Genomic DNA, 27,460 nt, shown 5'->3' on the forward strand with positions numbered 1-27,460 from the left:
TTTCAAGACATGGACAGGAGAGCCTTTGTAATGGAGATTAGGAGTTTGTTTAAGCTGTCTAAAAACTTCTGCGGCCCTCCGCTCCAAAGCAAATCTTACCACAATGTCTCTTTGATTGCCAGAATTCCGAGGACCATAAACCCAATGAACTCTTTCAATTTCATTCAAATCCACCGTGATTTTGTTTTCTAAGAGCCATTGGTAAATCAGTTGAATTAATTTCTTATTTTCACCAAAATCCTGCTTGAATCCTGTCAAACATAATTTTGATCTCCTCTGCCGGTCTTCTAAATTGTTTATACGCTGCTCTTGTTTTTTTCTATCTGCCTCAAGTCTCGAGATCCTTGTCTCCTGATCTTTGGATTGAACTTTTAATTCATTCATACTGTTTGTCACTTCTTTCATGGCTAATTGCATGTCTTTGAGTTGTTGTCCTACGTTTGCAAATGCCTGGAGGAGTGTATCCATTTTTCCCCCCCAGATCTGGAATAGTCGCCATTTCCCTTTGTCGTTTTACTCACTTTTTTAACAGTGAAGTTCTGGTCTGTAACTCCTCTTTTCAGCTGATCCCAGCAGGTTTTCCAAGTCTCTTTTAAATTCTCTACCTCTCGGTCCACTTTTCACTTAGTTTGAGAGGGCTGTTAAGGGTTAAGATTTGTTTTCTTTAATCACATCTGGAGAGCATTCCGTGGGAGCATCTACTCTCGACGCATGCGCAAAGCCTTCCTCAGATTGCTCTTATTCCACCTTATAAAAATTAATTTTCTATTATTTATCCTGTTCATCTCTTTTTTCAATCACCCATTTATTATCAAATAATTGCAACTCCATTAATTTTTCAATTTGAAATGCATCTCTATACAACTCCAAACAGGGAATTCCTTATCCACCCTCTTTTTCATTAGCTATTAACCACTTTTTCCTTACTCTCGGTCTTTTATCTTCTTCAACCCAATAGTTAAGTTTTTTGTCCCACTCCCTGAACTTTGATGCTGATAAACCCCCTGGCAATTCCTGAAACAGGTACATCATCTTGGGAATTATCTTTATTTTTAATGCTCTTATTTTGGCCATTCTTCTTAACTTTTACTCTTTCCAACTCCTCATCATTTTCCTCCATATTTGTTTATAATTAATCTCAATTTTCGCTAGATTATTCAATAACTAAATTCCCAAGTATTTAATTTTCTTTAGTCCTAACTTGAACCCTGATTCCTTCCTAATTTCTATCTGTTTTCTCGGGCCTATATTTAAACATATAATCTCTGATTTTTCCGTATATATTGACAGATAATCCCGATTCCTGTTTAAACTCTTGCAAAATATTTCTTATACCTTTAATCATCTTCATCGGAGTCTGGGTCAGTATAATTGCATCATCTGCAAATAGGTTTAATTTCATTTCTAATTCCCCTATTTTATATCCTACCCAAGTATTATCCTGTCTTATCTTATTAGCTAATGTCTCTATTGCTATTACAAATAACATCCCTGCTTGGTGTCATTTTGAATGTTAATTCTTTGCGTTCTTTGTCCTTTCACTCTTATGTATGCTTCATTCCCTTTATATATCTCTTTTGTAGTTCCACAAAATTTGTCCCCACATTTAATTCCTTACATAATTTATATAAATAACTGTGGTTAACTTTATCAAAAGCTTTATAGACATCTGATTTCAAAATTCCCAATTTCCTTTTAGTAACAGTAGCATGGTGCATCACATTTATTACATTTCTGATTGGTTCACTTATCTTCCTATACTTCACGAACCCATTTTTAAAATGATGGAGACTCTACTCAAAAAGAGGATAAATCAGCACCTAAAAAACAATAACTTATTGGACCCAAATCAGCATAGCTTTACTGAAGGCAAATCATGTCAGACTAATCTCATTGATTTCTTTGACTATGTCACAAAGGTGTTGGATGAAGGTGGTGCTGTGGATATTGCCTATCTGGACTTCAGCAAAGCCTTTCATTTCATTTATTGGATTTATATGCCGCCCCTCTCCGAAGCCTTTGATACGGTTCCACATAAAGAGCTGATAGATAAATTAGTGAAGATTGGACTTAATCCCTGGATGGTTCAGTGGATTTCAAGCTGGCTGAAGTGTAGACATCAGAGAGTTATTGAGGGGGTTTGCGCATGCGTGAGTGAGTGAAGACGCTCTGCTGAACGCTCTTCAAATGAGAAAGTAAACATTGGATTTTAAACCCTGTCGAACCACCCTAAGTCTCAAATAAATTGAACTAAGCAATAAAGTCATAAATTTGGAACCCGGAGATACCTTGGGCTAATTGAAGGAGAGAGAAACAACTAGGAAACAGTCTGCTTTCCACTCGGAACTGTGAGTAAAAAATAAAGTTAAGAGGAGAGATGGCGGAGAAAGTGGGGGAGGAGCTCACAGAGAGAATGGATGCCTTGGTAAAAGCTTCTGTTGTGGTCGGTCAGCAGTTAAAAGAAATGCAAGATGTGGTTACTAAGACCACAACTGATTTACAAACAGTGAAAACAGAGCAAAAAGCCCAAGGTAACAGAGTTTCCAAACTGGAAGAAAAAAGCGAACATGGTTGTCAACTCATAAGTATGTTAGAAGACAGATTAAGAAGAGCAAATTTACGCCTGAGGGGCTTCAAAGCTGATTTTGCTGATAGCAGAAACATGATCCAAAATATCCAGCAGTGGTTTAAGGAGAATAAAATTGAAGTGTTGGATCATGAAATAGAGAGAGCACACTGGGTTTTTGGAGCAAGAAAAGACCCAAATCAACAGGACATTGTAATTAATTTTCCTCAGAAAGAACGGCTGAAAAAGTTTATAAAGAATTAAGAAAAATCACTAACCTTACTTCTAAAGGAGCCCCGATTCAGGTGTTAAAAGATTTGTCAGTGTCAACCCTACAATTAAGAAGTCAAATGTGCCTGATAATGGAGGCCCTGTTCATAGGAAATATGTGTTTCAGTTGGCAGTATCCCGCCATTATTGTCGTGTTTCAGGAAGGCAGGATGTATCGAACAAAAACATTCCAAGAAGAAAAAGAAATGCTGGCGAAACTCGGCTTGAATCCAGATCTACAGCAACAGGCAGGAAGAACAACAGAAGTGCTGGAAGAAGGGGGGGCAGCAGGAGGAGGGGGGGAGTAAGGATGTTATGGAACTTTTACAATCAACATTCCTTGGCAAACAAGCTCTTTTGGGGAAGGAAGCACCGGATCCCAAGGCGGAAGCAAGAGTCACGAGGCAAAAAAACAAATGAAATGTTTGTAAAAATCTCTGTCTTAACTGTTTTAATGGTTTTACATATTAAGGGGAAAAGTTGAGGTCTGTTTCAATTTAATATCTGCTTTAACTTTAATCAAATTAAGGGAGACTTGGGGAGGGGAGTGTGGGGTTTTATTTCCAACTTTAAAAGGGTGTTTGGGGGGGAGCACTAGCTTCGGTGGAACCATGCCCCTTATGGTGCCTAGCCAAAGCAGCGGATTTCCCCCCCCCCGCTTTTCTCTCCTTGTGAGAGAGATTCGGGGGGAGGCACCTGGGTGGGGAGAACCTTTAATAAAAATGACAAATTAACAGAACTCTGGGTTGCAAGAGGGAGAAAGGTTAAATGGAAATACTATGGTTGATCGAACAATTATGGCTTTGAATATAAATGGTTTAGCATCGCCGGTGAAAAGGTATAGATTATTGAAATTAGCGAAAGAAAACTATGTGGATTTCTTATTTCTTACTGAAACTCATAAGGGAAGGAAAAAGATGGATAAACTGATTGAAAGTAAAGAATGGAAATATATTTTTGAGAGTAGAGGAGAAACAAATTGTAAAGGAGTGGCCATATTAATAAATCAAAGAAATGTTTTTCAGGTGATACGAACAAAAGGGGATAAAGAAGGAAGATTATTATTTGTAAAAGGAAAAATGAATCAAAAGATGATAACGTTAGCGGTAATATACGCTCCAAATGTAAATGCTAAACAATTTATTATGAATGCAAAACGTAAACTGGATTTATTTTCAGAGGAGACGGTGATATTTGCTTGGGATTTCAATGTAGAAATAACAGCTAATAACAAAGAAAAGAAGCAATTAAATTTGAATAAGTTAAATATGACAGATTTACACTCTGATAATTCAAATAGAGGGACATATTATTCAGCAAGACACAATAAGTTTAGTTGTATTGATTATATATTTATGAACAAAACAGGAAACATTCAAGTTAAAAAGGCAGAACTCTAAGTAATTGGATACTTGATCATGCAGCTATAATGGCAGTTATAAAGATAGACCCTACTGGTAGACAAAGAATTTGGAGATACAATACAATTGTCTCAGTAAGTGCAGAAAATAAGGAAAAAATTCAGAAAGATATTCAGGAATTTTATGAAATAAATCAAAATGACGGGATGAGACAATCAGTTATCTGGGACACGAAGAAGGCAGTTATTAGGGGTAATCTAATTAGTATGGAGTCTTATATCAGAAAAAGTTGGGGGATGGAAAGGGAAAAAAGAATAAGGGAAATAGAATCAATAAGAGAAAATTTGAGAATAACCAGAAATAAAGAATGGAATGACTTGTTAAAACTTAAACAAAGACAATTAAAGGACATAGAGGAAGAAAATTGGAATAACATGAGAATAGCAGTGAAACAGAGAATTGAAATATGGGGGAATAAATCAGCATTACAAATGGCAAAATACCTTAAAAAAAGAAAAGAAAAATTAACAATAAATGGTTTGAAGGATAAGGATGGACAGGGCCGCCGATAGGGTGGTACTACTGGGAGTGGTGTCATGGGCCCGGCCAAATTGAACAATGAGGGGGGCCCGGTTTTGCCCGCCGGCCTCCTGGCGCCTACAGTAATTTGTGCCCAGTGAGCAGCTCCTCGCACATGTGCAGTACCAGCCGTCTCTTGCCGGCCGCCTGCCTCACCCACAAAAAAGGCGGGCCCTCTGGCCCTCGCGAGGCAGGACTCGAAGCCCCGATAGAGCCTTTGGCAGCACGGTCCTCCAGTCCCAGAATAAAGCGTGCGGCGAAGGTAGGAGCCCCTTCGGTGTGGCGGTTGCGCTTGTGTTAGTTGCGCTTGTGTTAAATTTTGTTTCTTTCCTAAGCAGCCTTCTGTGTAAAAAAATCCATTTGGGAACAAGTCGTTCCCAAATGGATTTTTTTACACAGAAGGCTGCTTAGGAAATAACAAAATTTAACACAAGCGCAAGTTGTAGGCTTCACACGTGTTGGCCAGCGTCCCCCAAAAGGCCCCCCCGCGCACCCTTTTCCAAGGGCGCACACGAAGCCGCGGCCACGGCCCCCCCCACACCTCTAGCCCCCTCGCACCCCCGTGGCTACTCGCCGCTGCCCCCGCCCGCCCGCTCCGCCTCTCTTTCTTCTGTGCAGGCATTCTCACAGCGGGGTCCGCCGGCCGGCGAAGGTGATTTTCAATGTCGGGCGTGCGGGCTGACGCGCGCTCTCTCCATCTCCCTGCCAACCTGCCCGGAACATTCAAAGTAAGAGCGAAGGTTTTTCTTACTTTGAATTTTCCGGGTTGGGCTGGCAGCAGGGGGATGGGGAGAGCGCGCGTCAGCCCGCGCGCCCGACATTGAAAATTACTTTTGCCAGCCTCCGGAGAACGAGAGAGAGTGAGAGCGACGACAGAACAAGATAGAGAGAAAGTGTGAGAGAGAGAGAAATAGGGGAGAGAAAGAGATAGCAAGAGAAAGAGAACGAGAGAGAGAAAGAGTGTGAGAGAGAAAGCAAGAGAGAGAGAGAAAACAAGAGAGGGAAAGTGACAAAAAGAGAGAGAGAAAGAGAGGGAGAGATAGAGATAGAGAAAGAGAGAAAGAAAAGAGAGAGATGAGAGAGGAAGGAAGAGAGAGAGAGGAAGAAAGCAAGATAGAGAAAGAGAGAGAAAGAGAGAGAGAGAGAGAGATGAGAGAGGAAGGAAGAGAGTGAGAGAGAGGAAGAAAGCAAGATAGAGAAAGAGAGAGAGAGAAAGAAAGAGAGAGAGGGGAAGAAAGCAAGATAGAGAAAGAGAGAGAGAGATAGAAAGAGAGAGAGAAATGAGAGAGGAAGGAAGAGAGTGAGAGAGAGGAAGAAAGCAAGATAGAGAAAGAAAGAGATGAGAGAGGAAGGAAGAGAGTGAGAGAAAGAGAAAGAAAGAAAGAGATGAGAGAGGAAGGAAGAGAGTGAAAGAGAGGAAGAAAGAGAGAGAGAGGAGTGGAAGGAAGAGAGAGAGAAATGATAGAAAAAAGGGGAGAAAAAAAGAGAAATGAGAAAATGATTGAGGCAGAGAATGACAGAAAAGAGAGAGAAACAGAGAGAGAAGTGATTCTTGATTTAAAGCATATGGTAAGAGCACTTAAATAATAACAGAAAAAAACCCAGCCCTCACCTGTTTTTATTAATAGTTTTGCTGGTTGTTTTAGTTTTAATAGTAATGGATTTTGGTTTTTTTTAATTATTATTGACAAAATTGAACGGGTCCAAAGACGGGCTACAAGAATGGTGGAAGGTCTTAAGCATAAAACGTATCAGGAAAGACTTCATGAACTCAATCTGTATAGTCTGGAGGACAGAAGGAAAAGGGGGGACATGATCGAAACATTTAACTATGTTAAAGGGTTAAATAAGGTTCAGGAGGGAAGTTTTTTTAATAGGAAAGTGAACATAAGAACAAGGGGACACAATCTGAAGTTAGTTGGGTGAAAGATCAAAAGCAACATGAGAAAATATTATTTTACTGAAAGAGTAGTAGATCCTTGGAACAAACTTCCAGCAGACCTGGTTGGTAAATCCACAGTAACTGAATTTAAACATGCCTAAGATAAAATACAGGAAATAGTATAAGGGCAGACTAGATGGATCATGAAGTCTTTTTCTGCCGTCAGTCTTCTATGTTTCTATGTTTCCATATTGATCCTCTTCAATTATTTTTGGTAAGATATTTTCAAGTCTGTTTGCCAAAATCTTCATAAATATTTTATAATCTTGATTTGCCAAGCTGATAGGCTCTCTTAAATCTTGACCTGTCTTTGGGATGGTAACAATCTCAGAGATCTTCCATGTCTGTGGAATATCATGAGTTTGCAATATATTATTAAACAACTTCCCCAAATGCGGCAACAGTTCATTCATATAGGTTTTATAAAATTCTCCTGTAAATCCATCTGGGCCCGGTGTTTGGCTTGTTTTAACACTTTAATTACTCTAGCAATTTCATCTTCTGTAATTTCAGCATTCAATATTTGTTTATCTTCTTCACTTACTATTTTCCCAACATTAAGAGCTCCTATATTTACCTGCTCCTCTTTATACAAATCCTCATAATATTTTCTCATTATCTTCTCTAGCTGCTGTTTACCATATCTGTTTACCATTGAGAGACTAGGGTCTCTCAATGCTAAAATACATGATTTTTATTACCTCTTCCTTCAAATATCTTGCCATTTTTGTATTGCTTTTGTGCCCCAACTCATTATTTTTTGCCACATTGTCATTCTCATTTTATTCTATTGGATCTCATGAAACAATTTCAATTGTTTCCTTTTCAATTTCAATAGGATATGCCATTCCCTACTCTTAGTTAATCTCAAACGCTCTTGTATCAAGTCTAATTCTCTTATCTTATTCTCCCTTTCTTCGGAGTCTTCAGAGAGGGGCGGCATACAAATCTAATAAAACTTAAACTTAAATTTTCTCTACCCCACCTCTTTCTTATATCTACTTCTATACATATGCATTGTCCCCTCATAAGCCTTACATGCATTCCAAACAATTGATTGTTGAATATTGCTTACATCATTAATTCTAAAATATTCACATAACTCTGTGTGCAATTTGTCTTTATCTTGTTCGTTAGAGGTAACCACTGCATTATATGTCCATTATATTCCTGACCTATTTCCAATTCTGCCAATAGTGGGGCATGATCTGACAACCAAATATTTTTAATATCTACTTTTTTAACTTGTACATTGCCCACCCTATTCATTAATATATAATCAATCCAACTAAATGTATGATATCTTGTTGAATATTAAGTACCTCTATTTGGTATGTCTGCATGGAAATCCACCATATTAAGTCTATTTAAATGTAACATCCATAAAGTTATCCATAAAGTTATCCAACTTTCTCTTTGTATTTATTATAAATTGTTTTGTTTTCGCATTCGGGGCATAAATTGCCGCCAATGTCAATTTCTTTTTATTTATTTTCCCTTTAAGAAACAACCATCTCCCTTCTCTATATTTCTGAACTGCAACCTCCTCAAATAAAACCCTCTGATGAATAAGAATTGCAGTAACTCTACTATTTTGCGTTCCTCAAGATTCATATACCCATTTCCAATGTTTATCATTAACCAATTTATCCCTTTCTCCTCATCTTTTATGCATTTCTGTCAAAATCATAATATCCACCTTGTTTTGCTTAGCCATCCTTAATACTCTATAACATTTCAAATCCAATCCTAAACCATTCACATTTAAAACCATTATAATACAATCACTCATAATATACAAAAATAATCCTTTTTCCCTCTTGTTTTGCTCTTGGTTTACTTATTTTCCCCTTCCTCACTCCAATCAACCCACCTAAGTGCCTCCCCCCTGGCTCTCCCTAAGAGAGGGGGAGGACAAGAGTTCCCATTGTCCTATCATAAAGGCACCTGTCCTGATTATGTTCCTACATCTCTGAGCTCCCCTTACAATCACTTTTTAAAATATATTTAGAAAAAATCCCACCCACCCTCCTTTATTTTACCATTGAATAATACCTTCTTTTACTTTTTACCCATCTCTTCCCCCATAAAAGAGAATAAAATTTTCAAAAGCATTTCCAAAAAGAGGGGACAGAGTCAATTTCAACTCTTCACTTCTTTGCTCTCCTCTCGGGCTGCACTCTCAGTTTTCTCCTCTGCTCCTTTCCGAGGGCCTCCACCTGCGCAAACAACTCCTTCAACTGCTCCTCCCTTTGCCTTTCCTCCTCATCTGGGGTACCACGACCACTGAAATAATCTTCTCCTCTTTTCTGCTCCTTGTGGTTCTCCAACTGCTTTGCTTTCTCCAAACTCAATACTCAGTTGTTGCAATAGCACTTCCCCTCCTCCAATGATCGTGCCTTAAACATCTTATTTTCTTGGAACACCAGAATATCTGCAGGGAAAGCCCAGGTAAACTTTACTCCTCTTTGAGACAGACGGCTTGAAATTGGGCGTAAGGCAGCCCTCTCTTTCAGGGTTTCCATGGACAGATCTCTGAGGACTCCTATCTCATTTCCATCTTGATTGAGGCCAGCACAATTTTTCAAATGCTTGTAAATTATTTCGGCTTTCACTGGCCTAGGCCATAACAATGTCTCTTTGCCTCTCCAGATTTCTACGTCAAAAACTCCAATGAACTCATTCTATGTCATCAAAAACAATTTGAATGCCATTCACTCTCATCCAATCAAAAAGTGCTTAGCTAATTTCAAGCCTGGAGCAAAATATGTTTTAAAACCATGGAATCGTAAATTTCTTCTTCTTTGGTGATCCTCCATATTAGTAGGCCTGTAATTATACTGCTTATGCTCTTCAGCTTGGCTTTTAAATTGTTTCTCTAATTTCCTAGTTTTTTCAGCTGATTCTTCAGCTCCTTTTTTAACTATTTGAATATCCTTAGCAAGGCTCCCCAATAAACCTTCTACTCCCTTAAATCTTTCTTCAAAGGATCCAACTATTTGAAGCAGTTTATCTAATTTAGCTTCAGCATTTCCCCCGAGGCTCAGGTCTCCTCCCTCCACCATTTTCCTTTGTTTGAAGCCTGTACTCACTTTTATGATAGCAAAAGAAAGTCAGTCTTTCCTTGTCGCCTTATATCTTGGATTCTCTTTGATCTTCTATAATTGCTAAACAGTTCTGCTTATCTTTAAAGGAGATTAATGGTGTTTTAGGAGATGTTTTCCAATTTTTCAAAGCTTCTCGTAGGAGCGTCTACAGCTGTCTTGCACTTGCACTTCTTCTGAAAAGGGAAGTTGGTCCAGATCATGGTGAACAAATTGTAGGGTGGGTCACCTGGCCCTGGACACATTTCGTTGAAGCAATATTTGGCTGCACATTAGCTGAGCCAAATTTAGATTTGGAGAGGCTTTTGCCCAGGGAGTGCTTTAAAACTACAGTGGTACCTCGGTTTTCGAACGCCTTTGTTTTCGTACATTTCGGATACCGAACAAAATTTTCTGCAAAAATTTGCTTCAGTATGCGAACAGAAATTCGGATACTGAACAGAAAATTTTGTTTACTACCCGAAATGTAAGATCTGAGGGGACGAGGTGAGAGGGAATGGGAGTTGGAATCCCGACACGCCCCTCCTGGCTGCCCTCTTAACAGCTGCCCAGTCTCTACCTTGTAAGTGCTCCAAGCTGCAGGAAGGGTAGGGTTGGCTGCAATACCGGCAGCTTTGGGGGGCTACTTTCCTCAGCGGTTCAGTTGGTTACATGCAGGCAGCTGCACCAACTTTTTCTTTCCAGCCGCCGGCCGCTCCGGCAGCTTCCCTTCAAGGAACAGCAGCAGCATCAGGAACGTCACGTGATGAAGGGAAGCCGCCGGAGCCGCCGCTGGGAAAGAAAAGGTTGAGGCAGCTGCCTGGAGGTAATCAACTGCTGAGGAAAGGAGCCTCCCGAAGCTTCCGGTATTGCAGCCAGCTCTACCCTTCTTGCAGCTTGGAGCAGTTACAAGGTAGAGACTGGGCGGCTCGAGGAGCAGCAGCAGCGCCGGGAACATCGCGCGGTTCAGTTGGTTGCCTCCAAGCAGCTGCACGAACTTTTTCTTTCCTGGCGGCCGGGAACGTCACGTGATGAAGGGAACCCGCCGCCAGGAAAGAAAAAATTTGTGCAGCTGCTTGGAGGCAACCAACTGAACCGCTGAGGAAAGTAGCCCTCCGAAGCTGCCGGTATTGCAACCAGCCCTACCCTTCCTGCAGCTTGGAGCAGTTACAAGGTAGAGACTGGGAGGCTGTTAAGGGGGCGGCCAGAAGGGGCGTGTCGGGATTTCGACTCCCCTTCCCTCTCACCCCGTCCCCTCAGATCTTTATCCCATAGGAAATAGAGGAAATACTGTAGATTTAATTGGTTCCCAGCAAGTCAATGGGCTGGGAACCAATTAAATCCATTTCCATTATTTCCTATGGGATAAATTAATTCGGTTCTCGACCAAATCGGTTCTCAACCACACTTCTGGAACGGATTGTGGTCGAGAACCGAGGTACCACTGTATATTAAATAAGATGTTACCATTCATCTTAGTCTCTTCAAAATGGTAAGCTCAACTGTTGTATTGTCCACTGAAATTGTTACTCTCAGTAGAGATTTTTTTTTATTTTTAAAATATTATTACGTGAAGACTTCTCCTTTATCCAGGTCTTTGCTGAGAAATTGGTGAACTTTTTTGTGTCTACTTAAGTTGCTTTTCCCTTTTTATATTGTTTTAAAACACTTTTATTGTATACTTTACTGTGTTTTATTTTATTTTTATTTTATTGTATGCTATTTTATATCTTACAAAGTATTTCAAAAGACTATTTTCATTTGAGAGAAGCACAGTCATATGAAATGATGGTATTTTGAATATTCATGCTTCATACCAGTAGAGGTTGCTGAATCCAGATTGTGATGAGGTATCAGGCTTTATCGAACCTTAGTTGATTTCAGGAACTGAGAAGCATCTAGTTCTTTTGATATGAACATTGGGAGACCAGAAAATTCCAAGCTTATGGCCTGGATTGGAAAGACAAAAAAAATATTTTTTTGCAAGTAAGCACTGTCAAGAAAATGGGGTGCATGCAGGAATCAGCAGTCAGGGTGATTGAGATGTCTACTTTTTGTAGAAGCCATAATACAGGGTTATTCAAAAAGAATGAATTAATTTCATGACATAATATTTTGTTAAGGAAAAGTAATACAAAACTTCAGCCAAGTCACAAGTATTCTACTCGCAATCAACTTTTATTTCTTGCCGTACAAGTGTTCAGTGTGGCCTTCACTACTTAGATAACTCCTCTTTCAAATGATTCTTGAGAACTGAAGCAATGTGTCATGAAATCAGTTCATTCTTTTTGCATGATCCTGTATAATACCTAGTATCCCCAGGACATGTATCTTTTTGTACAATTATAATGTTGTAAGCCGCCCTGAGTCCTTCGGGATTGGGCGGCATAGAAGACAAACAAACAAATAAATAAATAAATCCTGTTTTCTTTCCAGCTGGCAGAAATAAAAGTGAAACTCATGGAAGCAAAGGATATTCTAGAGAAGTGCGTAGCCATGCAAGATTTCAGCCATGCTTCTGTGTTAAAGGAGAGGATTTTAGAGCTGGAAGGTATAAAGAGTGGCTTGTTGAAAGAGGCGGAAGAATCCAAAACTGAAGAGATATGCATGGAAAAGGTTCTGTATTTTATACTTGCTCTAGTCTTTTCAGCGTTTTCACGTTTACATATTAAGAACTGTGCATGTGATGAAATGGTTTTTTCCCAACTGTTTGAAATGGCTTTTTAGAAGAGGAAGACAAAAGAGAATATTTGTAGTTTGGACGTGAACTGTGAAATCCTTGATGTGGAGTAGTTCAGTCCAGCACTGAAGATATTACTTAGTTGGGTCAAGGACTCCAAGGGAAGAGAAACCTGAAAATCCTGCTATGACCTGTGATGCTAGTGCCTGTTATTAAAAAAGAAATGACCCATAATATTTCTATATCTACCTACAGTATGTACAATACCTAGTTTTTTTTACACATGGATTTTTTCTCATGTACAAGGACTAGGAAAAAATATCCAAGCTGCATTGTTGCAGAACAAAACTACCATATTTTTCAGAGTATAAGACGCCTCTTAGTTTTTTGGGGGGGAAATAGGGGGGAAAAAATCTGCCTAACAGATATTCATCTGGCTAGTGTCCTTAATCTGGTCAACTTCAGCACATTATTTTATCCCCTGGTTAGGACTTTTAAAAAACCTTATTCGGAGAGAGTAACAATGAAAGAGCTTGCAAGTTGGTAAGAACTGGGAAAATTGTTAGCACCTTCTTAGGGATGGAAAGAAACATTCGGAGCAAACAGAGCAATGAACAAAAACCTGCAAAGACTTAGGGCTTGGAAAACATTCTTTGCAGAGAGTAACAATGAAAGAGCTTGCAAGCCTGTAAGAACTGGGAAGATCATTAGTACAGTGGTACCTCTACTTACAAACTTGATTCATTCTGTAACCAGGTTCGTAAGTAGAAAAGTTCATAAGAAGAGGCAATTTTTTCCATAGGAATCAATGTAAAAGCGAATAATGCATGCAAACCACTTAGGAAAATCCAAAACTTTAAGGCTTTTTTTTTTTTTAAAGTGGCGACCAGAGGAAACGGCGGGTGAGAGGTTATTTTGGAAGCGAGATCGGGCAGGCAAGGGCCATTTTGAAGACGTTTGGGCACAGAACATATCAGCAAGCAAGGGGCATTTTAAAGAGAGTTCGGTCACAGAACATAGCAGGGGGCAAGGGGCATTTTGAAGAGAGATCGGGCACAGAACGTAGCAGGAGGCAAGGGGCATTTTGAAGAGAGTTCAGGCACAGAATGTAGCAGCAAGCAAGGGGCATTTTGAAGAGAGGTCGGGCATAGAACGTAGCAGAAAGCAAGGGGCATTTTGAAGAGAGTCCGAGGAGCTCTCCGCAGCCGCCCAATCTCTGCTATGCCTGATCTCTTGCCTTCTGCTACATTCTGTGCCTAATCTCTCTTCAAACGATCTCTTTATGAGCTCAATGTCTCCTTGTCTTCCTCTTCCCCACCTCAAAACAATCACCTCCAAACAGTTTTCTTTACTTTATGAGCTCAATGTGTCCTTGTCTTCCGTTTCCCTCACTCCTAAACAATGTCTTCCAGTTTTCTTTACTTTATGAGCTCAATATGTCCTTGTTTTCCTTTCCCCCCACCCAAAAACGATCTCTTCCAAACAGTTTTCTTTACTTTATGAGCTCAATGTGTCCTTGCCTTCCTTTTCCCTCACCCCAAAACGATCTCTTCCAAACAGCTTCTCTTCTTTATGAGCTCAATGTGTCTTCAAAATGCCCCTTGCCTTCTGCTATGTTCTGTTCCTGATCTTTCTTCAAAATGTCCCTTGCTTGCTGCTATGTTCTATGCCCGAACTCTCTTCAAAATGCCCCTTGCTTTCTGCTAGATTCTGTGCCCAATCTCTCTTCAAAATGCCCCTTGCCTTCTGCTATGTTCTGTTCCTGATCTCTCTTCAAAATGCCCCTTGCTTACTGCTATGTTCTGTGTCCGATCTCTCTTCAAAATGCCCCTTGTTTGCTGCTACGTTCTCCGCCCGATCTCGCTTCCAAAATGCCCCTCACCCCCTGCTACCTTCACTTGCCCGTTCTCTCTCTTCTCCAACACCTTCACGCTTTGCCATGACAGTAGCCGAAGGAATGGGGGGGGGGGGGAGACACTGCACGGCAAAGCCTGGCTCCAGTTCCCTTGCGATCATCAGAGCCTAGAAACTTTAAAGCGCTTGTTTTGGCCACTGCTCGCAGCAGCAGCAGCAGTCGAGAGAGAAGCGAAGGTTCGTAAATTGAAAATGGTTCGTGAGAAGAGGCAAAAAAAAGGTGAACACCCGGTTTGTATTTTGAAAAGTTTGTACATAGAGACGTTAGTAAGTAGAGGTACCACTGTACCTAGTTAGGGTTGGAAAGAAAGCTTTGAAAAAAGCTACATTCGGAGTATAAGATGTACTCAAATTTTCAGCCTCTTTTAGGGACGAAAAGGTGTGTCTTATACTCAAAAAATATGGTAGATGTGAAATATGGGAATTTAATTGTTGCTGGAAGGAGGCTGTTGCTTTGGAATAATCTGCAATCTGAAACGAGCTAAAGATGGCAAATTGAGCAGACCACTTCTTCAGCTGGAGTCAATGATAAATATAGGGTCAAATTTTGCTTGATTTCCTTAGAAACAAATTGTTAATTTTGTTAAATGTCGCTCACTTCTATTCTTGGTTACTAGAAAGCATCATAAATATTTGGGCGGACCAAAATCCTGAACTAAACTATGATGCTTTTATTTTAAAAGAGTGATCCAGAAACACTTCTAAAGTGTTTGGTGATGTGCAACCAACTTTTGAAGCAGATCTCACTTTCCAAAGGGTTAGGACCTACATTGGATGGAATAATTGAATCCCTGGTAAGTAGCAACCTTATGATATATATCACAATATAGAAGAACTGTGTTGAGCAGGAGCAGGTATATGTATGTGGTCACAAATACTTTTTTCTATCTCAGGTAGCTATTTTTGTTCTGCATTTTATTGTACAAGTATATCACAAAAGACAGCTTAAGGATCAAAAATGAATTTTAGCTGGATAGAATTTCAATTTGCAGGCATCACACACACCTTTTCTAATTCAGCCATCCATTGGATTGCACATGGAATCAGTTTTAGTTTCTGAGCAATTACAGGCTTTATATCAGCTAGAGATTCACTATTTTCATTTATGAAATTAGATTGTGTCCTTTTCTTATATAGTTCTTTCAAAAATATTTGAGCAAGGCATCTGCTTACTTGACCACCAGTGTGAGCGTTTGATAAAATCAGTTCATGCATTTTTGTTTGCAGGTGGTTGCAGGGTAGGTTAAAGAAGTTGGCCCTCCACCTGGATTTTTAAACATCCCCTGTGTCAAGATTCTAAATAACATCCCAAAATAAATCAGTGTTCAAGGCAAAGTATTCTTCAAAGTTCCAATTTATTAATAGAGCAATGTTGGCACATCTGGGTGAAACCTGAATCTGAAACTTCCCAGGTTTCATCACCCAGTTGAAAGTTCAGGTCCTTGCTCCCGCACCCAGAGGTCCATCATTTTGCCTAATCTTCTATTGCCATCCTGGCAGAGTCCACCCAACTCTTTCTGTACAGGTGCAGAGGTACAGAGACAAAAAATGACCTTGGCTTTCTAGAAAGAAATTATGGCTACATGCTAGCAATTTCATACAATCCCCCTACTCATTTTCTCACAATAGAAAATACATAGTAGAATAATATAACTTGTGGCAGGCCCAAGATCCCAAATAAAATGGCTTCGGCCTGACACTGTGGTTATCCTGGTTTCTTCAGTTACAAATATATCTTAGCAAGCAACAGCTATAAGGTTATCTTCTGATCAATATGTCTTACTATGTTTGTTCTTCTAGATAATTCCAGGAATAACTAATATCCATCCTGCTGTGCGAAACATGGCAGTGCTGTGCTTGGGCTGCTGTGGCCTACAGAGCAAGGAGTTTGCACAGCAACACCTCACTTTGCTGTTGCAAGTAAGTAGATATCATTTCTCATGAAATGTCAGATAGACTTTGGGAACCCTGAGGCCACAGGTATTCTTGAGTCCAAAAGAATAGTAAAATGTGTGAAGGGGCCCAGAGAAATTCTCCTTTCTCCAATGCACTTGCAAGGAGAGTCCAGGATGGGTAATTCTTCAGTCTGATTGGTAGGGACTGAGTTTAATTTAAATATTAGGCAGGTGCCGCCCCCTTAGCCCTCCAGTCTAAAAAACTCAGTCGCAGTAAAGGGACTTAGAGTTTCTTGCTCTTCCAATAAAATTTGGTTTGAGTAGTTAGGCATTAGTTGTATACTGGTTGTTAGCTTAATTGATTAATTATTGATTAATTGATTATTTCTTATTTAATTGGATTTATTAGTGATGTTTTGTTATTAATAAATAACTTGCCTTTTTCCTTTCCTTCAATATTTTTCCACAGGTGCAGCTGGGGGTTGACTCCTCAGGCAGCTCTGGTTTCAGACTTCCAGTGGGTCTAAACCAGTTGACTGCAGCTCCTCCATTCCTTGTGAGAATCCACACAGGGGCCTGTAGTGTGGATTCGGGAGTGAGCGCCCGGGGAAACTACCTCCGAGGTAGACTCCGGAGGAGAGGAGATGGCCCTCCCCCGTGGCGAATATACCGAAGGGGGCAGGATGCCAGAAGTCCTTCGCCGGGCCTTGGATCGGGCAGGCGCCCCCCCCCCGATCGCCCCAGTTCAGAGGACGGCTGGCGCTTGGCCAAGGAAAGGGCGGGAACTTGGAGGCTTTCCCGCCCATAGCCTGACAGCCCCGGCGGCCATGTTTGTGCAAAGGCCGGCGTTGGAGGTTTCGCGCCCAGGCTTGGGCGTTTCCATGACAACCGGCCGGCGGCCATTTTGGTTGAGCAGTTTGACAGCGGGGCGGGGCTTAAATGGCCTGATTTCTAACGCTGGCTTGCCGAGCAGGGATCCTGCCCCAGCAACACGCAGGCGCAGACGAGTGGGTTGCCTGTCATTTTGCTCGGGTTCGGTGAAAGCAGTTGGTAAAATTTCTGACTTGCTTTTACACCGGCTCTGTCAATCTCCCATTGAGTGATAGTATGGCAGATCAGACACCCCAGCTGGTGGAGGAGGCCTCTGCAGGGCCTAGCACTCCGAAGGACAAGCCCCAGAAAACTAAGGCCTCTCAGGGAACCTCTCTGAGGAAGGCAGAGAAGTGCATCCGAGCGCTGGAGAAGCAATTGGAGGCTTCCCAGAAGGTAATGGCCTCTGTTCCTTCTGTCAATCAGCCCACCCCGTCGATGGCCTCCCCCATGTTCCTGCCAGGGGTGGTAGGCACAGCAACGGAGAGAGATTGGTCTCCAGAGAGGGTGAGGCTGCCAGCATCCAGGGCTGAAAGACAATGTGCTGCAGGACTGTCTGTATATCCAGCCTTTCCATCAACCCAGTCTGGTCAGGCAGCCACCTTTACACCTACAGCTGCAGGCCTGCGCAGTTCCAATGATGCATGGCAGAGCATGCCTCAGTCTTTTCAAGACCTCATTGCCACAGCTTATACCCAGGGTGTGGCTGTGGGGACTCAACAACATCAGCAGTCTCCATTGGGACTCCCTCCAATGAGGTCTAGAGACCCCTGGACTGCCCCTGTCACCTTGTCCATGGAAGGCTCAATGGATGAGGAGCGGTCATCTAGAGGCGACTTCAGTGGGGCTGAGGATGAACTCTCTGGTGATGAGCAGCCCCCTGAACCACCCAGTTTTCCTGGACTCTTTAAGTCATCCCTTTTCAGGGTTCTTTTGAATAAAGCTAAGATGACCATCGAGCAAGCAGGTGAGGGGGACCAGGCAGCGGCTTCTGAGACGGCCCAACCAGCTGGGGGCCTATTTGTCTTCCCCAAGCAGGAGACGGTCCACATTCCGTCTTCCCACCTGTTCAGAGAGACTATCCAGCGCCCGTGGGAGAACCCAGCCGCCGCACAAGGGCCATCTAACCTGGATCGCAGATTCTATAGGTTTGATCAGGCGATGGAAGACCTGCTGGAGTTCCCAGTTGTGGATAAACCGGTGACAAGCCTGGTGTCCAATGCCCTGGTTCCCTCGGAGTATCAAGAGGGTCTGAGAGCAGAGGACAAGAGAGCGGAAAATGTGGTACGCAGGACTCACCAGATGGCGGCCTGGGCTCTTCGAGCCGCTTCAGCGGCATCGTTCTTCAACAGGGCCACGATGCTCTGGATCCAAGAACTGCAATCCAGGGTTAATCCAGAGGATAGTAGACTCCGCCAAGACCTCAACAAGCTCCTGGCGGCCACGGAGTTTTCGGCGGACGCTACGGTCAACGCTGCCAAATTTGCTTCTCGTGCAATGGCCTCCTCCGTGGCCTCCCGTAGGCTCATTTGGCTCAGGAGCTGGCAGGCGGACGTTAAGTCCAAATGGAGCCTGGCATCGGCCCCATTCAAAGGCAAGAAGCTGTTTGGGGAGGTCCTGGACGACGTCCTCATTGAGGATAAAGATAAGAAAAAGGTCATGCCTAGGGCAAGCAGGAAACAGGATAGGAGATTCACTCCCTATCAAAGAAGGCAGTCCTTTTGGTCTGAGCCCTCCTCGATGGGCACCCAGGCGTCGAGGCCGTATTTTCAGAGCTCCTTTGGCCAGGGGTCCTTTCGGGCGGACAGGTCTTTCCAAGCTGACAGGAATAGATCTTATCAAGGCCACCGCCCCTTTAGAGGAGGAAGCAGAGGCTTCAAGAAGTTGAAGTGACTCCGAGCTCAGCGGCTGTCTGGGCGGAAGGCTGCTGTCCTTCCATGCAGCATGGGTGGCGACGTCCTCAGACCCCTGGGCGGTATCCACAGTTGCCCAGGGCCTGAGAATAGAATTCCTCTGCTCTCCACCTCACAGATTTCTCCCGTGTCGAGTTCCATCAGATGGGGAGAGAAGAAGACTCCTATTCAAAGAAGTCGAGCACTTACTGGACATTGGAGCTATAGAGGAGGTTCCCTTGTCACAACAAGGCAAGGGCTTCTACTTGGCGATCTTTTTCATTCCCAAGTCGTCGGGGGGAGTGCGGATGATTCTGAACCTGAGGCGCTTGAACCTCTATGTAAAATACAGGAGGTTCAAGATGCACTCTCTCAGATCAATTCTGGCAGCCATCCGCCACAGAGACCTAATGTCCTCCATAGACCTGAAGGAGGCATATCTCCATGTCCCGATATTTCCTCCTCACAGACAATTTCTCAGATTCTGCATCGCCGGAGCACATTTCCAATACAGGGCGATGCCCTTTGGCCTATCATCGGCCCCGAGAGCATTTACAAAGTTGCTGGACGTCCCTACTGCGCACCTCAGATGTCAGTCGGTACGTCTCATGCCGTATTTGGACGACATCGTAATTTTGTCCAGAACGAGGGATCGTGCACTAGAGGACCTACACTTGACCATACAGACCCTGGAAGACCATGGTTTTTCCATAAACTGGGACAAAAGCCACTTGACGCCCACAACTCGCCTGGCCCACTTGGGGACGACGATAGATTCCGAACTGGGCGAGGTCTTTCTGTCACGGGACAGGCAATCTACAATCAGGAGGTTGGTGAGAGAGCTGCGCCTCCCAACAGTACCCAAGTCTGCTATTCCTGTCCCAGCTCCTAGGGACGCTAGTGTCATGCATTGGCATACTGCCGTGGGCAAGGTTCCACCTTCGACCATTACAGTGGTTCCTTCTCCCCTTTCAAAAGCAGAAATCGAGCCATTCTCGCAGGAGGGTTTTCCTCAATGCCAGGGTTCGCAGATCTCTCCGGTGGTGGGTGTCTCCGGCCTTGAGCAGCAGTTCCTCCTTTCTGGAAAGGGAATTCCTCACGATGACGACCGATGCGAGTCTGCAGGGGTGAGGAGCACATCTTTCCTCACAAATGGCCCAAGGCCTGTGGTCGCAGCAGGACCTTTGCAACGTCAACATAAACTTCTTGGAACTGAAGGCAGTGTCACTAGCCCTCCACAGCTTTGCTCACCTGGTGAAGCACGTATTGATTATGACCGACAACGTAGCCACGCGTTCCCACATCAACAGACAGGGGGGAACACGGTCAGGGAGGCTGATGGCAGAGGCGGAGTCTCTTTTCAGGTGGGCAGAGACCAATCTGGCATCGCTTTCAGCGGAACACATCTCTGGGGTGGAGAACGTTTGTGAAGACTGGCTCAGCAGGGAGACACTAGATCCAGGGGAATGGCAACTGGAACCCGGGATCTTCCTGGAGATCACCAGGAGGTTTGGGGTGCCGGTTATGGATTTGTTTGCAACGTGTCTCAACTCCCAGCTTCCCCGCTTCTTCTCCCGATTTCCATCCCAGGGAGCGGAAGGAGTGGATGCTCTGCGCCTCAGATGGCCTCCGGGTCTTTTATATGCGTTTCCACCGGTTTCCATCATTCCCAGAGTCATTCGGAAAATATTACAGGAGCAGGCAGAGGTGCTGTTGCTGGCCCCATTCTGGCCCCGTCGGATCTGGTTCGCAGACCTGATGCAACTCTCAATTGCTCCATCATGGCGGATCCCGGACCACCGAATCTCTCTGTTCCAGGGGACCATGTCACACCCGGAGCCTCAGTGGTGGCAGCTAACCGTGTGGTGCTTGAGCGGGAACGTCTGAGGAGTCACGCTCTGCCAGACACGGTTATTGATACCATACAGGCTGCCCATAGGCCTTCTACTAGGAGGATCTACCAGGCCACTTGGGAGGCCTTTTCTAAGTTCTGTGCACTACGACAGGTTGAGCCTCAGGTAGCTTCTCCTCCTATGGTACTGACATACCTGCAGGCAGGTCTGGACAAGGGCCTCGCCCCGAATACTCTTCGTCGACATGTGGCTGCTTTATCCAGCATCATTACATTGGACAGTCATCGCCCCTTGAGCAAACATCCATGGATAAGAGACTTCCTGAGAGGGGCGGCTAATCTTAAACCGCCAGTCATTCATCGCTTCCCGTCATGGGACCTGTCCTTGGTGCTTCACTCCATCACAGCACCTCCATTTGAGCCTCTACGGCAGGTTCCTGTACGGCTGTTGACTCTTAAGACTGCCTTTCTGGTAGCCATTACGTCTGCCAGGAGGGTCTCAGAGATTTCGGCTTTGTCTACAAGACCGGACTTATGTCGCTTTCATCCGGACAGAGTGGTCCTTAGGCTGGACCCGGCTTTCCTACCTAAGGTGAATACCACTTTTCACAGGGCACAAGACATCGTGCTGCCCGATTTTTGTACACATGGAACTCATCCCTTAGAGTTGAGATGGCACAAGCTGGACGTGAGGAGAGCCCTTAAAATCTATATTCGCAGGACTCAGTCCTTTAGGGCTTCAGAGGCCTTGTTTGTATCCTTTTCTGCACGTTCTATGGGGTCCAGAGTTTCCTCCCAGACTATCAGCCGTTGGCTCCGCGACTGTATCTCGGAGGCTTACAGAGCTAGCGGTTCGCCTGTGCCACATGGGATCACGGGACACTCGACTCGCAGTGCTGCCACCTCGACGGCATGGAGAACACAGGCATCTTTAGAGGACATTTGCCGGGCGGCCACTTGGGCTGCTCCTTCAACCTTTATAAGACACTATCGTATAGACTCCTATGCTTCATCAGAGGCAGCTTTTGGGAGGAGGGTCCTACAGGAGGTTTGTTCCTTTGCCGAGCCACTGGTCCAGCCTTCTCCCTCCCTTTGAGTTTTTTCTTGGGCATATCCCATCCTGGACTCTCCTTGCAAGTGCATTGGAGAAGGACCGTTGAACTTACCTGAACGGTCTTCTCGATGCACTGCAAGGAGAGTCCAGACCCACCCGGCTCTGGACCAGGGGCCATGTTATGGTTTAAGGTTCCTTTCTTTAAGGTTGTTGTGTTTTTTCATATGGTTCAATAAATGTGTTGGACTTTACTGCTCCTTCGTTTTAATTAGACTGGAGGGCTAAGGGGGCGGCACCTGCCTAATATTTAAATTAAACTCAGTCCCTACCAATCAGACTGAAGAATTACCCATCCTAGACTCTCCTTGCAGTGCATCGAGAAGACCGTTCAGGTAAGTTCAACGGTCCTTTCTTTCAGTAGGCATAAATTGATTTGGTTGACTTTCAAGTTCAGTGTCAGGTCCTGCAATGCTGGTGAACTAAGCAAAATATTAGTACCTTGAAAATATCTTTGTTGCTAGGAGAGTCTGATGTATCAGACTCTTTAAAACTTATCAAGTAACGCTCTAAATAACCTATTGTAATTAAAGGGAAGTTCCTTGAAGTATCTTTCTCACACTTCTTCCCTTCCTGGATTGAAAGGTCTGTCTTGCAAGCAGATGGGAACCACTCTGTTGGCATCCTGGAATTTTAAAGAAGGTCCAGTATTGCTTTATACCATGCTAAGAGGGCAAGTGGATGGGTGGGCTGCAAAGAAATAGCCAGGAATGGTCTAGATTTGCCTTCCCCCCCCCCCCCGAAACATTTCCCATTTACAATTGGCCAAAAATTCTATGTAGTGATCTTGCTGGAAATTATAATTGGGAAGTGGAACTTCTAACTAAAAAAAAAAAAGGCAAATCTGGACCATTAAATGCTGTCATTCCATATTTCTGCAAACAGCTGTGGTCTTTATTTCCTATCTTCTCATTTTCACTTTCTGTTTAAGATAAATCTTATGCAGGAAAATTCATACTTTTCAATTGTAATATCAGCATCTGATGTTCTAAACGTTGGATTTGAAAAATTGGAAACATTTCTTTCCATTGCCCTACATCCAGGATCTCCAAATTTGGCAACTTTTAACACTTAAGATTTGCAACTTTTAACTGAATTTTGGAAGCGAAAGTCCACAAGTCTTAAAAATTGTCAGGTTGGAGATGCCTGTCCTATATCCATGGTAGAATGGCATTCTTCTAGGACAGAGTAGTTTCCTATGGTTATAGCAATAGTACTTAGACTTATATACCACTTCACAGTGCTTCACAGCACTCTCTAAGCGGTTTACAGAGTCAACATATTGCCCCCCAAAATCTGGGCCCTCATTTTACCCACCTAGGAGGGATGGAAGGCTGAGTCAACCTTGAGCCTAGTAATATTTGAACTGGGGCTACCTTTGAAGAGTGTTCAGAAACTTCAGATCGTGCAGAATGCAGCTGCGAGAGCAATCATTGGCTTCCCTAGGTATGCCCATGTTACACCAACACTCCGCAGTCTGCATTGGTTGCCGATCGGTTTCCAGTCACAATTCAAAGTGTTAGTTATGACCTATAAGACCCTTCATGGCACCGGCCCAGAATATCTGCGAGACTGCCTTCTGCTGCACGAATTCCAGCAGCCGGTTAGGTCCCACAGGCCTTCTCCGGGTCCCTTCGACTAAACAATGTCGGCTGGCGGGACTCAGGGGAAGAGCCTTCTCTGTGGCAGCCCCAACCCTCTGGAACCAGCTCCCCCCGAAGATCAGGACTGCCCCCACCCTCCTTGCCTTTCGTAAACTTCTTAAAACCCACCTCTGCCGTCAGGCATGGGGGAACTGGGACATCTCCCCTTGCCTATGTAGTTTGATGTATGGAATGTTTGTGTGTGTGTTTTTATATAAGTGTTTTTTTAGTTTTTTAATGTAAAATTGTTATTTTACATTAAAATTTACATTAAAATTGTTTTATCACTGCTGTGAGCCGCCCCGAGTCTGCGGAGAGGGGCAGCACACAAATCAAATAAATAAATAAATAAATAAATAAATAAATAAACAAACTGGTGAATTACAGCCAGTAGTCAGCAGAAGCAGCTTGCAGTACTCACTTTAACCACTGCACCACCAAGGGTTGGCACTGTGACTTGTTCCCTCAACCAGTTTGAAGCTGCAGAGGCATTAGCAGAAGAAGTTGATTGGGAAACAAATGAAAAAGATGTGGGGTGGGGACTGGGGGGGGGCTAAGCATGGGAATACAGGAGAAGAAAGATAAAACTCCAATTTCTATTCTGAAATAACTTTCCAGAGAGTCAAACTGCTGTCAACATTTCTTGGCAGTATGACCAAATGTTGACTGTCCTGTTCTGGGCCAAATTGAGGATCTGTGGGTGGAGTTTCTTGTGTATCGGAAATCCCCTGCTTCAGTTTCTAACTTCAATTTTAACATTTCCCCAGAAATTGGCTATTTTGCTTCTATCTTGATTGCATGTTTGAAGGAACATAAAGATCTTGAGGAGGCCATTCATCAACTTCAGATTTATAGTCCAATTTGGAACTGCTTTAAAGAGTCCAAGAAACGGCAAGGGGTCAAAGTGGCTTTTTTATGGCTCAACCAATCATTTATAGTTTAAATTATATGAATTCATAGGTCCTGTTTGGTCCTTCTACTCCTATTCAGGTATTGCAAATTGATGAAATGAAGATAAAATTGAGTGCTTTAAAGGCACTGTTTGACCAGTTAATGATATTTGGAATAAAACCATTCAAAGACAGAAGAGTTCAAACTGGAAATGAAGAAAATGAGAGTGAGAAAACTAAGGAAACAGAAGAAGAAACAGCTACCACTCACAACCTTCTTCAGCTTCTTTCTGGGTTTCTAGATAGTGAGGTATGATTGAAACTAGCAAATATGGATGTAAATTTCATGTGTGAAAAATAGAGTATATTTGAGTAAAATATTTCCCTGACAGATATTAACAACATAAAAAATGCATAAAAATAAGAATGCTAACAATGTCAGTTATACACCACTCATCTGATGAGACACATGTTGAAATAGTCATGAGAGCTTTTTTAATTGCTTCAGATTAATAACTTGTAGTGACTGTTCACAGGTATAACTGCACTGAAAAAAGTGACTTATGACTAGTTTTCATACGCACCGTATTTTTCGGTGTATAAGATGCACTGGTGTATAAGATCCTCCCAGATTTTAGAGGAGGGAAACAAGGAAAAAAGTATTCTTAACCAAATGGTATTATATTGATTAATAAAATGCCAGTGTAGCAGAATACGTTTTACAACCATGTATACTTTTTAAAACCATGTACACTTTTTCCAAACATCAAACTTGACAGCTTCAAGACTTGTGGACTTTAACTCCCAGAATTCCTCCACCAGTCATGCTACCTTAGGAATGGGAGTTGAGTCCACAAGCCTTAAACTTGCCAGATTCGAAGACCCTTGCACTCCTAACCTCTAACCCAGAGGTCTTCAAACTTGACAGCTTAAAGAGTCAACTCCCAGAATTTCTCCACCAGTCATGTTACCTTAGGAATGGGAGTTGGGAAAAAAAGCCTTAAACCTGCCAGGTTCGAAGACCAAAGTCAAGTTTCACCCAAACCCAGCTTATTTGACCCCTATGACAATCATTAATCATTCCCTCATTATTTTTGATCCTGGAGGAAGAGGCCGACCTGGTATGTGTGACTGAAACCTGGCTGGGCCCAGAAGGAGGAGTTCCTCTCTGAAATTTGCCCAGCCGGGTTTCAAGTATGGCACCAGCCGCGACCCCAGGGAAGGGGCGGAAGAGTGGCTATTACAGCCAAGGAGACTATTGGCCTGCGTAGACTCATTGTTCTTGAGATTGCGGGTTGCGAGTCCCTTTTTGTGAAGCTGGACCTAGGGGTTCAGGTGGGCGTGTTCCTCACGTACTTGCCTCCCAGCTGCGTGTCAAAAGCCCTGGCTGTGCTGCTAGAGTACCCCAGACTTATGGTCTTGGGGGACTTTAATCTACTGTCGCTCGGTGAATCCTCTGGCTGGCACAGGAGTTTATGGCCACCATGACAGCCATGGACCTGACTCAAGTAGTACAGGGTCCGACTCACAAGGGGGGCACACACCCAACATGATATTTCTCTCAGAGCAATTGAGCAATGGTCTGAGATTAAGGGGCTTAGATGTGCTGCCTTTGCCATGGTCAGACCATTTTCTATTGGGGCTTGACTTCTCTGCTCCAATCACCCCCCGCAGGGAGGCGGAACCGACTAGGTGGTTCCACCACAGACGTCTAATGGACCCTGACGGCTTTCAAAGGGCGCTTGGGGTTATACCAGATACTTCTCTTCGGAGAGGGGCGGCATACAAATCTAATAAATTATTATTATGTCAATACAACAGCAAACGAGATCACTATGCTGGATTTCATATTTCATCACCAGTTGGGCGCTTCCCAAGCACCTAGGACTGCGTGATGTAGTGGCGAATTATGTTTGCCGATCCCAGTAAAGCGTCCTTTTGCAATTGACAGATGGAGATTCTGTCAATTCCGATGGTTTTCAAATGTCCATTGAGATCCTTTGGCACTGCACCTAGCGTGCCAAGTACCACTGGGACCACTTTCACTGGCTTATGCCAGAGTCGTTGCAGCTCGATTTTTAGATCTTCGTATTTCACTAATTTCTCTAGCTGCTTCTCCTCAATTCCGCTGTCCCCTGGGATTGCGATGTCGACGATCCATACTTTCTTTTTCTCCACAATCAGGTTGTCTGGTGTGTTATGCTTCAGAATTCGGTCAGTCTGAAGTCGGAATTCCCACAGTAGTTTTGCTTGCTCATTTTCGACAACTTTTTCAGGCTTATGATCCCACCAGTTCTTTGCCACTGGTAAATGGTAGTTCCGGCACAAGTTCCAGCAGATCATCTGTGCCACAGAATCATGTTTATGCTCGTAGTCAGTTTGTGCAATCTTTTTGCAGCAGCTGAGTATGCGATCGATTGTTTAATCTGTTTCTTTACAGAGTCTGCACTTTGGATCGTCTGTTGATTTTTCAATTCTGGCTTTGACAGCATTTGTACTAATGGCCTGTTCTTGTGCCGCCAGTATTAGTCCTTCTGTCTCCTTTTTGAGTGTTCCACTTGTAAGCCATGACCAGGTCTTTGCTTTATCCACTTTCCCTTCAATCTTCTCCAAGAACTGGCCGTGCAATGCTTTGTTCCGCCAACTGCCCATACGACCTTGAGTTACAGTTTTTCTGTACTGGTCCTTAGTTTGCTTCACCTTGAGAAGCTTCCTATTGTTGACCTCCATCAACGCTGACTCTTTGCTCTCCTTCACATAGTCAGCTAATGCATGCTTCTCTTCTTCCACTGTCTGCTTCACTTGCAAGAGTCCTCTGCCGCCTATTTTCCTTGGTAAATACAGCCTGTCAACATCACTGCGGGGGTGTAGTGTATGACGGATCGTCATTAATTTTCTGGTTTTCCTGTCCA

The 27,460-nt window shown here is 43.4% G+C and overlaps 1 protein-coding gene across 3 annotated transcripts in view; it reads left to right on the forward strand.

Annotated features, from left to right (window-relative positions):
* NCAPG (non-SMC condensin I complex subunit G) overlaps nucleotides 1–27,460 on the forward strand; it is a 281,872-nt gene that overhangs the window by 156,733 nt on the left and 97,679 nt on the right. For all 3 annotated transcript variants that reach the window (XM_070757387.1, XM_070757390.1, XM_070757388.1), the window contains exons 12-15: nucleotides 12,238–12,417; nucleotides 15,079–15,189; nucleotides 16,196–16,315; nucleotides 24,649–24,858. In XM_070757387.1, the coding sequence (XP_070613488.1) occupies nucleotides 12,238–12,417; nucleotides 15,079–15,189; nucleotides 16,196–16,315; nucleotides 24,649–24,858 (621 nt within the window). The remainder of the gene's footprint in view (nucleotides 1–12,237; nucleotides 12,418–15,078; nucleotides 15,190–16,195; nucleotides 16,316–24,648; nucleotides 24,859–27,460) is intronic.

Source organism: Erythrolamprus reginae, chromosome 7 (assembly GCF_031021105.1).
Source record: "Erythrolamprus reginae isolate rEryReg1 chromosome 7, rEryReg1.hap1, whole genome shotgun sequence".
NCBI lineage: Eukaryota > Metazoa > Chordata > Lepidosauria > Squamata > Dipsadidae > Erythrolamprus > Erythrolamprus reginae.